At 47.3% G+C, this 12,501-nt stretch overlaps 1 protein-coding gene across 1 annotated transcript in view; it reads left to right on the forward strand.

Annotated features, from left to right (window-relative positions):
• Nucleotides 1–12,501, forward strand: part of GCGR (glucagon receptor) — an 800,864-nt gene that overhangs the window by 603,291 nt on the left and 185,072 nt on the right. Inside the window, exon 9 of the mRNA XM_069655284.1 lies at nt 9,991–10,051. Within this exon, the coding sequence (XP_069511385.1) occupies nt 9,991–10,051 (61 nt within the window). The remainder of the gene's footprint in view (nt 1–9,990; nt 10,052–12,501) is intronic.

Here is a 12,501-nt window from a genome sequence, read left to right on the forward strand (position 1 = left end):
CACCCAAAGGTAGCATTCCTGGGTGGAATTTCAGATAAAGGAGCCTAGCCTGAGTGCCTTCTATCACCGATAGATGTAGTTCTTGGCCCAGTGGTTCTTCGTGTCTAGGCATCCGCATGCCGTGCCCTGGATGGGGACTGCTGGCATAAGGCCAAATCATGTTTACCTTTCATGCTACTCAACCTATGGCTTCTAGCATTATTCTTTCCCGTCTTGACTACAGTCCTTCTCTTCTTCTTGGCTCCACTCGGATCTATGGTCAATTCCTCTCTTTGCCTCATATGACATCATTCTGCTCATGATTCCACAGCTTCTCGCTGCTGGTTGGCCTTTGAATCTCGTCTTTAATTTCACTTTCTATATATTGTATTCCCGCGTCTGCATGGGATGGCGCCTTGTACCTTTCTGCTCTCATTTCTTGGTATCAGCTTTCACATTCCCTTTGCTCTTAATCACAATATTTATTACCCGGTCGTTTTGCTCAATCACAAACTTGCTTTTTTTCTCTTTTGTCACCTAAACTTTTGAACTCTATCCAGGTTTCTGCCTGGTCCCTTACTTCCTTTTCTTCTTTCCATTCCCATCTAAACTTTTGAACTCTATCCAGGTTTCTGCCTGGCCCCTTACTTCCTTTTCTTCTTTCCATTCCCATCTGAACTTTTGAACTCTCTCCAGGTTTCTGCCTGGTCCCTTACTTCCTTTTCTTCTTTCCATTCCCATCTAAACTTTTGAACTCTATCCAGGTTTCTGCCTGGCCCCTTACTTCCTTTTCTTCTTTCCTTTTCCATCTGAACTTTTGAACTCTCTCCAGGTTTCTGCCTGGCCCCTTACTTCCTTTTCTTCTTTCCATTCCCATCTAAACTTTTGAACTCTATCCAGGTTTCTGTCTGGCCCCTTACTTCCTTTTCTTCTTTCCATTCCCATCTGAACTTTTGAACTCTCTCCAGGTTTCTGTCTGGCCCCTTACTTCCTTTTCTTCTTTCCATTCCCATCTGAACTTTTGAACTCTCTCCAGGTTTCTGCCTGGCCCCTTACTTCCTTTTCTTCTTTCCATTCCCATCTGAACTTTTGAACTCTCTCCAGGTTTCTGCCTGGTCCCTTCCTTCCTTTTCTTCTTTCCATTCCCATCTGAACCTTTCAACTCTCTCCAGGTTTCTGCCTGGTCCCTTCCTTCCTTTTCTTCTTTCCATTCCCATCTGAACTTTTGAACTCTCTCCAGGTTTCTGCCTGGTCCCTTACTTCCTTTTCTTCTTTCCATTCCCATCTAAACTTTTGAACTCTATCCAGGTTTCTGCCTGGCCCCTTACTTCCTTTTCTTCTTTCCTTTTCCATCTGAACTTTTGAACTCTCTCCAGGTTTCTGCCTGGCCCCTTACTTCCTTTTCTTCTTTCCATTCCCATCTAAACTTTTGAACTCTATCCAGGTTTCTGTCTGGCCCTTTACTTCCTTTTCTTCTTTCCATTCCCATCTGAACTTTTGAACTCTCTCCAGGTTTCTGTCTGGCCCCTTACTTCCTTTTCTTCTTTCCATTCCCATCTGAACTTTTGAACTCTCTCCAGGTTTCTGCCTGGCCCCTTACTTCCTTTTCTTCTTTCCATTCCCATCTGAACTTTTGAACTCTCTCCAGGTTTCTGCCTGGTCCCTTCCTTCCTTTTCTTCTTTCCATTCCCATCTGAACCTTTCAACTCTCTCCAGGTTTCTGCCTGGTCCCTTACTTCCTTTTCTTCTTTCCATTCCCATCTAAACTTTTGAACTCTATCCAGGTTTCTGCCTGGTCCCTTACTTCCTTTTCTTCTTTCCATTCCCATCTAAACTTTTGAACTCTATCCAGGTTTCTGCCTGGCCCCTTACTTCCTTTTCTTCTTTCCATTCCCATCTGAACTTTTGAACTCTCTCCAGGTTTCTGCCTGGCCCCTTACTTCCTTTTCTTCTTTCCATTCCCATCTAAACTTTTGAACTCTATCCAGGTTTCTGTCTGGCCCCTTACTTCCTTTTCTTCTTTCCATTCCCATCTGAACTTTTGAACTCTCTCCAGGTTTCTGCCTGGCCCCTTACTTCCTTTTCTTCTTTCCATTCCCATCTAAACTTTTGAACTCTATCCAGGTTTCTGTCTGGCCCCTTACTTCCTTTTCTTCTTTCCATTCCCATCTGAACTTTTGAACTCTCTCCAGGTTTCTGCCTGGTCCCTTCCTTCCTTTTCTTCTTTCCATTCCCATCTGAACCTTTCAACTCTCTCCAGGTTTCTGCCTGGTCCCTTACTTCCTTTTCTTCTTTCCATTGCCATCTGAACTTTTGAACTCTCTCCAGGTTTCTGCCTGGTCCCTTCCTTCCTTTTCTTCTTTCCATTCCCATCTGAACCTTTCAACTCTCTCCAGGTTTCTGCCTGGTCCCTTACTTCGTTTTCTTCTTTCCATTCCCATCTGAACTTTTGAACTCTCTCCAGGTTTCTGCCTGGTCCCTTACTTCGTTTTCTTCTTTCCATTCCCATCTGAACTTTTGAACTCTCTCCAGGTTTCTGCCTGGTCCCTTACTTCCTTTTCTTCTTTCCATTCCCATCTGAACCTTTGAACTCTCTCCAGGTCTCTGTCTGCTTCCTTTTCTTCTTTCCATTGCCATCTGAAAACGTATTTTCTTTCTCCTTCATAAAACTGGATAATATCATATTTTGCTGTTTGCATTGAAACATACAGTTTTATATTTGGCGATAAGTGCTATATAAGCACACATGAATATAAATACATTTGCACCAAGGGGCGTGCCAGTTCAGTACCTCTCAATGCGGATGGTGGCCTGGACGTTGGCGCATGGCGCAGTGTTTTAAATGGGCACATAACATGCGCAATCCAGCTTGTGGGTGCTCCGCTAAAAATGTGAATCTCAGTGTGCAGATTTGTTCAATGCTGATACGCTTGGTAAATAACGAATGTTGCATTGTACTTCCTATATGTGTGCCATCCTAGGTGTCCACTCCCAGCCTAGCACGCTACCCTAGACCCACCATCCCATGCTTGCACTGCCCGTCGCATTGGCGCCCTTCTCACTATCTAAGTGTATAGGCGGGTTATAAATGCCATATCATATATCTTTCCACCGTACTTATTGCTACCATCCTCCACCATGGTCTCAAAATCGGACTTCCCATCTATCATCCTGGGTAAAGCGTTACTGATCCTCCATTCTGCCAACCCTTCACACCACAATCAATCAAGAATTTGCTGCCAACCTGACCCTACCACCTTCCTCGCTTCAGCATTCTCCTTCCCTCTGATATGCTCCCAGCTGGGAAGGTGGCCATTATCCATCACAAGGTATCGACTGGTCTATTTCCTTCCTTAACCAGTTTCCAACCGCATCACTGACTACCTGGAGGCCAAGAGACCCAGTGAGCCCTCAGTGAACGCCCAGTGAACCCCATGGGATTTGCAGTAGATGCTCCAGGGTGCCAGCACCCACCAATGCCCTTACTGCCTCTAAACGGTTCAGCCCTGCACCCTAGACGCATTTCCTGAGCTCTCTCTCCCGCCGTTGACACTGTGGCTCAGCCCGCCCTCCTTCAGACGCTCCCACACCTTCGCTGCCAGGGCGCTCTCCTCGCTTGGGTGGCCTCCGCCCTGTGTGAGCAATACTTCACCCTCTCTTTGCACGCAAACGTTTTGACCACAACAGGTAATTCACGCTGTGCAAGGAAATCACACTGATTTGTGCGCGTAACTAGGATGAGGCAACCCACATATGTAAATATGGCTAATTGTGCTCCAGGCAGAGCGAAGTCATTTTAAAAATAAATCACCTGACATTTTGGACAGAACGTTCTTTCGACAGACGTTTGACAACGGAAGAGTTGCCCCTCGCGTATTGCTCATGACAGTACATGGAAAAGGTCCCCGTCTTCATTCATGGCAGCTTCAGCATTGACGCTATGCCATCAAGCATCTATGCCATCAAACATCTATGCCATCAAGCACCTATGCCTTCAAGCACCTCTGCCATCAAGCACCTATGCCATCAAGCACCTATGCCATCAAACATCTATGCCATCAAGCATCTATGCCATCGAGCACCTATGCCATCAAGCACCTATGCTATCAAGCACATCTGCCATCAAGCATCCATGCCATCAAGCACCTATGCCATCAAACATCGATACCATCAAGCACCTCTGTCATCAAGCATCTATGCCACCAAGCACCTCTGCCATAGAGCACCTATGCCATCAAGCATCTATGCCATCAAACATCTATGCCATCAAGCACCTTTGCCATCAAGCATCTATGCCATAAAGCACCTATGCCATTGAGCATCTATGCCATCAGGGCGCCTGCACCATTAGACGCTGGTGTTTTCTCCTCAAACCTTTCAAACTCACCCACGGGACCTTCCGAGTTTCTCAATAATGGGCACTCTTTGCAAATACATGCGATGTTTACCCCTTTTTAAAGTCGCCATGCAAGTGAAACTTTTTCATAAGCAAGAGTGGCTGCAGTTCCCTGTGCACTGACACACCACTATAGGCAATGCTATCTATTTTGATCAGTGGTAGAAGGGTACCAAAAAAAGGAGTGGAACTGTGACCACGCAGCGACCAGAGAAGGCAGGAAGGGAGCAACGTGCAACACATTTTCCAAGGGTTGCAGTCTTGCTTGTTGACAGCCAATTGAGTTGAAACAGATTTCAGTTTAGCTGTAATTGCTATTGGGTGGTAAAGTGGAGAAGTGTGCTTTAACTTCACAAAATACGGTGGAAAAGGTTGCAAATGTAGTGGAATTGTTAACAGTAAAAAAAAAAAAGTTGTGGAACGCCATTCCCGACCATTCCCGCTCACTTCAACCACTGATTTTGATCATATTTTGTCTCAGGGTAGTTTGCAGTAAACAGGCTGAGGCTACAACAGGTTCTGGGATCTCCATCTATTATTATCAGAGTATTTATTCAGTGCAAACCTAGCTTTGGGAAACAACAGAGTGCTTTACAATAATAGGGGGACGCACACAGCATCGCTGTGTCCAGACTCTTTTGACTGGGGTGGTCCTAATGGGGAACTGACTTATGCAGGGGTGGCATGAATTACAAGCGCACACACACATATGATTATAGGGTGAAGTTAGGCTCTAGGAGTGGAACCTGCCTGTGCTAAGCTCCATTTCATTTAAGGTTTGGGAGTATCGCAAGATCACAGGAGTGGTTTTGGGGTTTAGCCTGGACCCCAGTTTGGTAGGTAGGTAAATAGTTTTTACTCCTGGATATCTTGCTTGGATTTGCTGCAATGGTTAGTTCCAACACTCTTGTAGGTACGAAACAATTCGTTTTTTATTTGGTGGTTTTCTTGGGTGGTTTTTTTAATACAATTGTCAGTGTTGTGCCCTCATTGGGGTCCTGGTGCAGTTGTTGAAGGCTGTCCTTGTGGCAGTCTTGGCTCCTGTCGGGCCCTGGAGCCCGAGGTTGAGCGTCCTGGGTGCTCTGTCGCGCTCCTGAGCACGCTCAACCTCGGACATGTCGGCTGACCGAATTGGTACATCAAGTCCTAATATTGTTTTCTAAACACTGACAATTGTATTCAAATTATTGCAGCAAATCCAAGCAAGATATCCAGGAGTAAAAACTCTTTACCCACATATGATTATAGTTTCGGATAATGGGTTGGCACCTTGGGTGCCCAATCAGATTCCAGGGCTAGAACGTGCAACCCCAGGCCGGTTCTATGTTTATTCTTCACCCGTTTTTTATTCGTGGCTCTTTTTGCAGAACTTTTTTTTGGGGGAAAAAAAATTGCATTTATTTGGGGGCTGTCCCCCCAAACACCCCTCACCGATTATGTATTCCCTATACACCACCCCACCCTACCCCTTATATGCCCCCCATATTTGTTGGTTTTTTTCAGCAAAACATTTTGGGCAAAAAATGTCAAGAAAAAAGAAACAGGGGGTGAATGAACGTTGTATCCCCAGGCCACTCCTTGGTCACAACACCGGAACAAAGTGAAGGAAGCAGAAAAACAGGAAGTGGGGAGCTAACAACAGGGGGGAGGGCGGGCAATTTGGCAGCAAGGGATCTACAGGCAGCCAGGGGAGGAAATGGTGGTGAGCAGATCAGCAAGTCTCAGGGAGGGTGTGGAACAGAGGGTGTGTAGACCTATGTGTTAGGCAGAAGCCATTCCTTGAAGAGGAGGCTCTTCAGTTCCTTCCTGAACTGTAAAATCGATGTTGATGGGGAGGAGGTTCCAGAGTCTTGGGGTGTTACATTTGCACTCAAACTGGGACTTGCGTATGAGACAATAGGGCAATGCCCTAGTGCAGGCCCAACATGCAAGCATGGGCTCATCTATTTGTGGTCAAGTTGGGCCAGTCTGATGAGTTGCTTCACTGTGCAGCTTGTAGTTTTGAATAGTCTTACTGTACACATATTATTTACAATGCACTATTTACAACACATTGTATCCCAAAACCTCCCCCGTGGGTTCTACTCAAACAGTGTATCACAAAAGGAATGATTTGCCATTTGCGACAGTGGGCTACATTTCATTGGTGTCAGAGACATTTATAAACCCCAGTCTGACCCTGTGTGCGCCAATACAGTGACATACCGAAACGGGGGCAATGATGTAAAGACAGACCCCCATTTTGTGTTTGCCTTTGCTGCCATTTTGTCTCTCATATCTGCCATCTCTTTGCCTGTCCAGCCCATCCATCGATGATTGATATGTCGTCTCCCTCTCTCCCTAAGTTTTTCCCTCTCCCTGAGTGTCTCCCTCTCTCCCTGCGTGTCTCCCTCTCCCCCTGAGTGTCTCCCTCTCCCTGAGCGCCTCCCCCTCTCCCTGAGTGTTTCCCTCTCTCTGAGTTTCACCCTCTCTCCCTGAGTGTCTCCCTCTCCCTGAGTGCCTCCCTCTCCCTGGGTGTCTCCCTCTCCCTGAGTGTCTCCCTCTCCCTAAGTGTCTCCTTCTCTCTGAGTGTCCCCCTCTCTCTCTGAGTGTCCCCCTCTCTCTCTGAGTGTCTCCCTCTCTCCCTGAGTGTTTCTCTCTCCCTTTGTCTCTCTCTCTCCCTAAGTGTCTCCCTCTCCCTGAGTGTCTCCCTCTACCCCTGAATGTCTCCCTCTCCCTGAGTGCCTCCTCCTCTCCCTGAGTGTTTCCCTCTCCCCAAGTTTCACCCTCTCTCCCTGAGTGCCTGCCTCTCTCCCTGAGTGTCTCCCTCTCCCTGAGTGCCTCCCTCTCTCCCTGGGTGTCTCCCTCTCCTCCTGAGTGTCTCCCTCTCCCCCTGAGTGTCTCCCTCTCCCTGAGTGCCTCCCCCTCTGCCTGAGTGTCTCCCTCTCCCTGAATGTCTCCTGCTCTCCCTGAGTGCCTCCCCTCTCTATCTGAGTGTCTCCCTCTCTCCCTCAGTGTTTCTCTCTCCCTGTGTCTCCCTCTCTCCCTGAGTGTCTCCCTCTCCCTGCATGTCTCCCTCTCTCCCTGAGTGTCTCCCTCTCCCTGAGTGTCTCCCTCTCTCCCTCAGTGTTTACCTTTCCTTGGGTGTCTCCCTCACTCCCTGAGTGTCTCCCTCTCTCCCTGAGTGTCTCCCCCTCCCTGAGTGTCTCCCTCTCTCCCTGAGTGTCTCCCTCTCCCTAAGTGTCTCCCTCTCTCTGAGTGTCTCCCTCTCTCCCTGAGTGTCCCCCCTCTCTCTCCGAGTGTCTCCCTCTCACCCTGAGTGTTTCTCTCTCCCTGTGTCTCCCTCTCTCCCTAAGTGTCTCCCTCCCCCCCTGAGTGTCTCCCTCTCCCCCCTCCCCCTCTGAGTGTCTCCCTCTCCCCCTGAGTGTCTCCCTCTCCCTGATTGACTCCCCCTCTCCCTGAGTGTCTCCCTCTCCCTGAATGTCTCCTGCTCTCCCTGAGTGCCTCCCCTCTCTATCTGAGTGTCTCCCTCTCTCCCTGAGTGTTTCTCTCTCCCTGTGTCTCCCTCTCTCCCTGAGTGTCTCCCTCTCCCTGAGTGTCTCCCTCTCTCCCTGAGTGTCTCCCTCTCCTGCGGAAGAATGGGGAGAATCTGGAGAAGAGGTAGAAGTAGTAGAAAGCCAGGAAACTGAGGAGAACGTTCGCTTCCAACCTATTGAGAAGGAAGATATAGAAGCTTTAATACTCAAGTTAAAACCCACTAAAGACTTGGCTTTTCCTATACCAGCATGTACCGCTATTCGTTTAGCAGCCAACCTCACCCCTTTTTTAACAATTTTTGTAAATAAATCCCTATGAGAGGGCTATGTTCCTTGCTCACTTAAGCGAACGGTGGTAAAGCCGCTATTAAAAAAGCCCAAGTTGGACCCCATGATACAAAAAAATTACCGTCCTGTGGCTAATCTATGCTGGCCTAATAAAATTCTTGAAAAAATTGTTTGTAACCAATTCCAGCAGTTCGTCGACAATAGAGACATCTTGGAGGAACACCAATCAGGATTTCGCCCGAATCATGGGACAGAGACTGCCTTACCGGCAGTCCAGGATGACCTACTAGAAGCTGCGGACAGAGGAAGCAACACAATACTGTTGATGCTCGATCTGTCGGCAGCATTCGACACAATCAACCACAAAATTATACTCCAACGGATTGGAAGTATAGGCAGAGCAGCTAAAGGTGTGGTGGATTGGTTTAGATCCTTCCTACAAGACAGAACTCAACAGGTGGCCCTGGGAGCCTTCCTCTCAGAGTTAATACAACTGAGATGTGGAGTCCCCCAAGGCTCAGCGCTTTCACCTCTGGTTTTCAACCTATATATTCGACCACTGTTTGACATCCTGAGGAAACACGGTCTATGTTTCCACTCTTATGCCGACGATACGCAGATCTATGTGGAGACGGATAATCTTCCGGAGGCATTTGAAAGGATAGACCGGTGTATGCAAGATGTCAAAAAATGGATGGCTTGCAACCAGTTACAGCTCAATGCAGCCAAAACGGAGGTAATCCTGTTCAGATCAGAGAACAAAAACAGAGAGGAAGGAACCCACATAACTCCACAGATCTTAGGTCAAAGCATCCCGTTCTCTAGGAAAGTAAAACATCTTGGTTGCATCTGTCAAGAAAACTTGGCCAGTGAAGCACAAGTTGGGGCAAAAATAAAAGCAGTATATTACGCCCTGCACTTGCTTAGGAACGTACTTCCTTTTTTAACACCCCAAGATCAGCCAGTGGTGGTGGGAGCCTTGGTAAATGTCCATCTTGACTATTGTAACAGTCTCATGACAGGGATTCCTACGAAACAAATGTCAAGACTACAAAAAGCCCAGAATGCGGCAGTGAGGTTAACTGCCCACCTGGGCAAAAGAGATCACGTTTCTACATCTCGAAAAGCATTCCACTGGCTGATGGTGGAGAACCGTATTAAATTCAAGGTGGCGTGTCTGGTTTATAAATATTACCACAAACTCGCACCCAGATACCTGAACACGAGAATCCACCAGTATTACCCTACCAGAGACCTCAGTTCAGGAGACAAACTCCTGCTATGTGTCCCTCGGACAAAATACACCTCTAAAGGATTCAGGAGGTTCTCCGTGTTCGGCCCCAAGCTGTGGAATCAGCTGCCTTTTGGCATTCGTTCATGCACTACACTGGCAACGTTCAGAAAGGAACTAAAAACATTCCTATTCAAATGAACTTAAGTAACCATGGAGACCCTAAGCCTCCACAGCTAAACATATAACATATAGTTAACATCTGCGCCCGAATGCAATTGCTTGCTTGGTGCGCGTAAGAAATGAATCAAAATTAAAAAGAAATCAAATCTCCCTGAGTGTCTCCCTCTCTCCCTGAGTGTCTCCCTCTCATTGAATGTCTCCCTCTCTCCCTGAGTGTCTCCCTCTCCCTGAGTGCCTCTCTACAGCTCATCCGTTTTTGTCTCACCTGGCTTTGTTTTCTTCTGCCACCATATTCTTCCGTTTGTCTTCTGTGTCTCCTCCACCCTACAGCCCCTCACATCCTTTTCCCCTGTTAACGGCCTGATGCTTACCCCTTGCTAATTTGTTCTTTTCCGCAGGAGCACCAGTGTTATTTGTCATTCCGTGGGTAGCTGTGAAGTACACATACGAGAACATTCAGTAAGTACATGGATGTCTTTGTGTGGTGCAACTGACAATACTGCTGGTTGTGTTGGCTAAGAAGCGTGTGTGTTCTGTGTGCGTATGTTCTGTGTAGAAGCAATGCGTTTTTACTGTGTGGGGTGAGGCGAAGGCTTAATTCACACCCTGTCTGTGCCTCTGGCCTCTCATGCTGCACAGAGCTTGCAGGAAGTGCTATGCATGTCACACACCAACCTGGCGTCCTCTCACTTTCTTTCCCTCTGCGAGCTCTTTCAGTCTCTTGCTTTTCTCTCTCTGCCTCTCTCTGAGTCGCGTTGTCAGTGCACTCTCTCTGTCAGTGTGGTCTGGTATGATCTCACTGTCTCGCTGTTAGTAAAGTCAGTTTCTTTCAGCCTGTCTCTCTCTCTCACTCTCTCTCTCTCTCTCCCTCTTACTCTGTTCACTGATCTTCCGGGCTCTCTTCTCTCTGTCTCTCACACTCTGGTACACCCATGCTTTCTCTGCCACCGTGATCTGGTTCTACATCTGCATATGCCAGTCCCTCTGTCAGAGGCTCTCTCGTAACCCCACACTTCTCTTTCCCCCTGTCTCTATCTCTCTCTCTCTTTCTCTCTGCTTTTCCCTCTTTCTCTCCTACTGTCTCTCACTCTGAGTGTGGGTCTCTGTCATAACTTTGGCAGCATTTGCATGAATTAGAACGCTAATTGAAGTCATCTGATGTCAAGAAACTATTTTCCTTACTGCAAGGCTTGCCGTGAACTTAAAATGTGCTGGTGCACGATTATTTTGCCCCATTATTCAGGGAGATGTGCAGGGAGAGATTACTCGGAGATGAAATCCGAAGTCTCTGTTGATAGCAGGGTTCCATGCGGAGAAGGGGTAGATTCTACAAACCCCCCCTATCCCTGTCCTATTAATCTCCCTCCTCCCCAACACATCGATTGCTCCCTCAGTACTAGAGCTACCCCAGCTGTTGCTGACAGTAGAGCAACCAGAGAAAAAACACAGACATATGGAAGGAGTGTTGTAGTTTGGGGGTAAAAGTAGAATGAGCGCACCAGCCATGGAGGTGGGGACCCATCCGGTGTTTAGAGATATGCATGGCCATTGCTTGTGTCCTGCAAGAAGGTTTTCATCACAGGGGGGGGGACATGGATAAGGTCCGCAGGAGGAGCTGGGTTTAGACCTGATATGGGAGCATAGAATGAGCTTCATAATATATAATTGTTCATTTATAATGCGCTTAATACCAACAGGTGGGTTCTAAGCGTAGGACCGGGATTCGTACCTGTGTTGCACCGCAGTGTCTTACACCCTGCAGCTCTGTATATTCCATAAGCAAAGCAGATGACAGTCTTTCTTTTATGTCTAGTGGTGGACAAGCAGGCATTTAAAAAGAAATGGGGCACTGCTGTTACAATCCAATATGAAGGATACTGAGGTAGGCTGCAGGTATGATGAGCAGGTTACTTTAATCACGTTATAAAGGTTTAACCAGGTGATAGAAGGTACATCAGGAGATATGAAGTACGGCAGGGGAGCCCACTGGCTCCCACCACCCAGGCTACATCACCCAACTGCCCTGGGTGGAATCACATTCGACCTCAAACATTCCAGTCACTCTCACAGCATTCCATTCATGACATCACAGCATGCATTCACACACCATGCATTCAGGGAACAGGGACCAATCAAGGAAAACCAATCATGACACGTGCCTCATCCACAGGGTTTATAATTTAAAAAAAAGGAAGTTGAGAGGATAGGGAAAAACTGCCACATCATGCTGCAAGCTTGTGGCAGGACTGAGGGGCCCAATTGACCTGTAAATCGCCTCATTTACTCACAAATACGCGTGAGTCGCCTTTACCAAAGTAAACTGAGGCCTAGTCAGAATTATGCATATTTTGATGAAACTATGTGCCCGGTGTAAGGTAATGTTTGAATGCGTGTGTATGGTAGGTCTGTGTGTGTGTGTGTGTGTGAGTGTACTCTGCCAGAAGCACGCATACGTGCTATTTATCAGGACTTCATGAAAACTGTGACTGAACAGTGCTCAAACATGTTTGTGCCTACCAGACAGAATTTTCAGCACACTGAATCAGGGGGTGTGTTACAACGGTGTGTGCGTAATCATTATTTGTGTGTGCGTGTAATATCTGCCATAATCATGTGTGTTGTTTGTTTACTATGTAAGAAATGTGTCTATAAGTTGTGTGTCTGACTATGGTTGTGTAATGATCTCATTTGTGTGCTACTTGTCTGAAGACCCTGATTGCGTAGTGTGGTTCAGCCATAAAATATGATTGTATGTCTGTTGGGTTGGGGGGCTGTGCCTCCATATTTGTCAGGTAAGAATGAACAAAGTGCCTGATGTTTGGAAAAAGTATAGAAACACAGTCCCCTATTGGCTGGGCCACAAAGCCCAAGGATCACTGCAGCTGGAATAGGCAACACAGGGCAGCCGT

This window comes from Ambystoma mexicanum, chromosome 3q (genome assembly GCF_040938575.1).
Source record: "Ambystoma mexicanum isolate Mex_15411 chromosome 3q, UKY_AmexF1_1, whole genome shotgun sequence".
Taxonomy (NCBI): Eukaryota; Metazoa; Chordata; class Amphibia; order Caudata; family Ambystomatidae; genus Ambystoma; species Ambystoma mexicanum.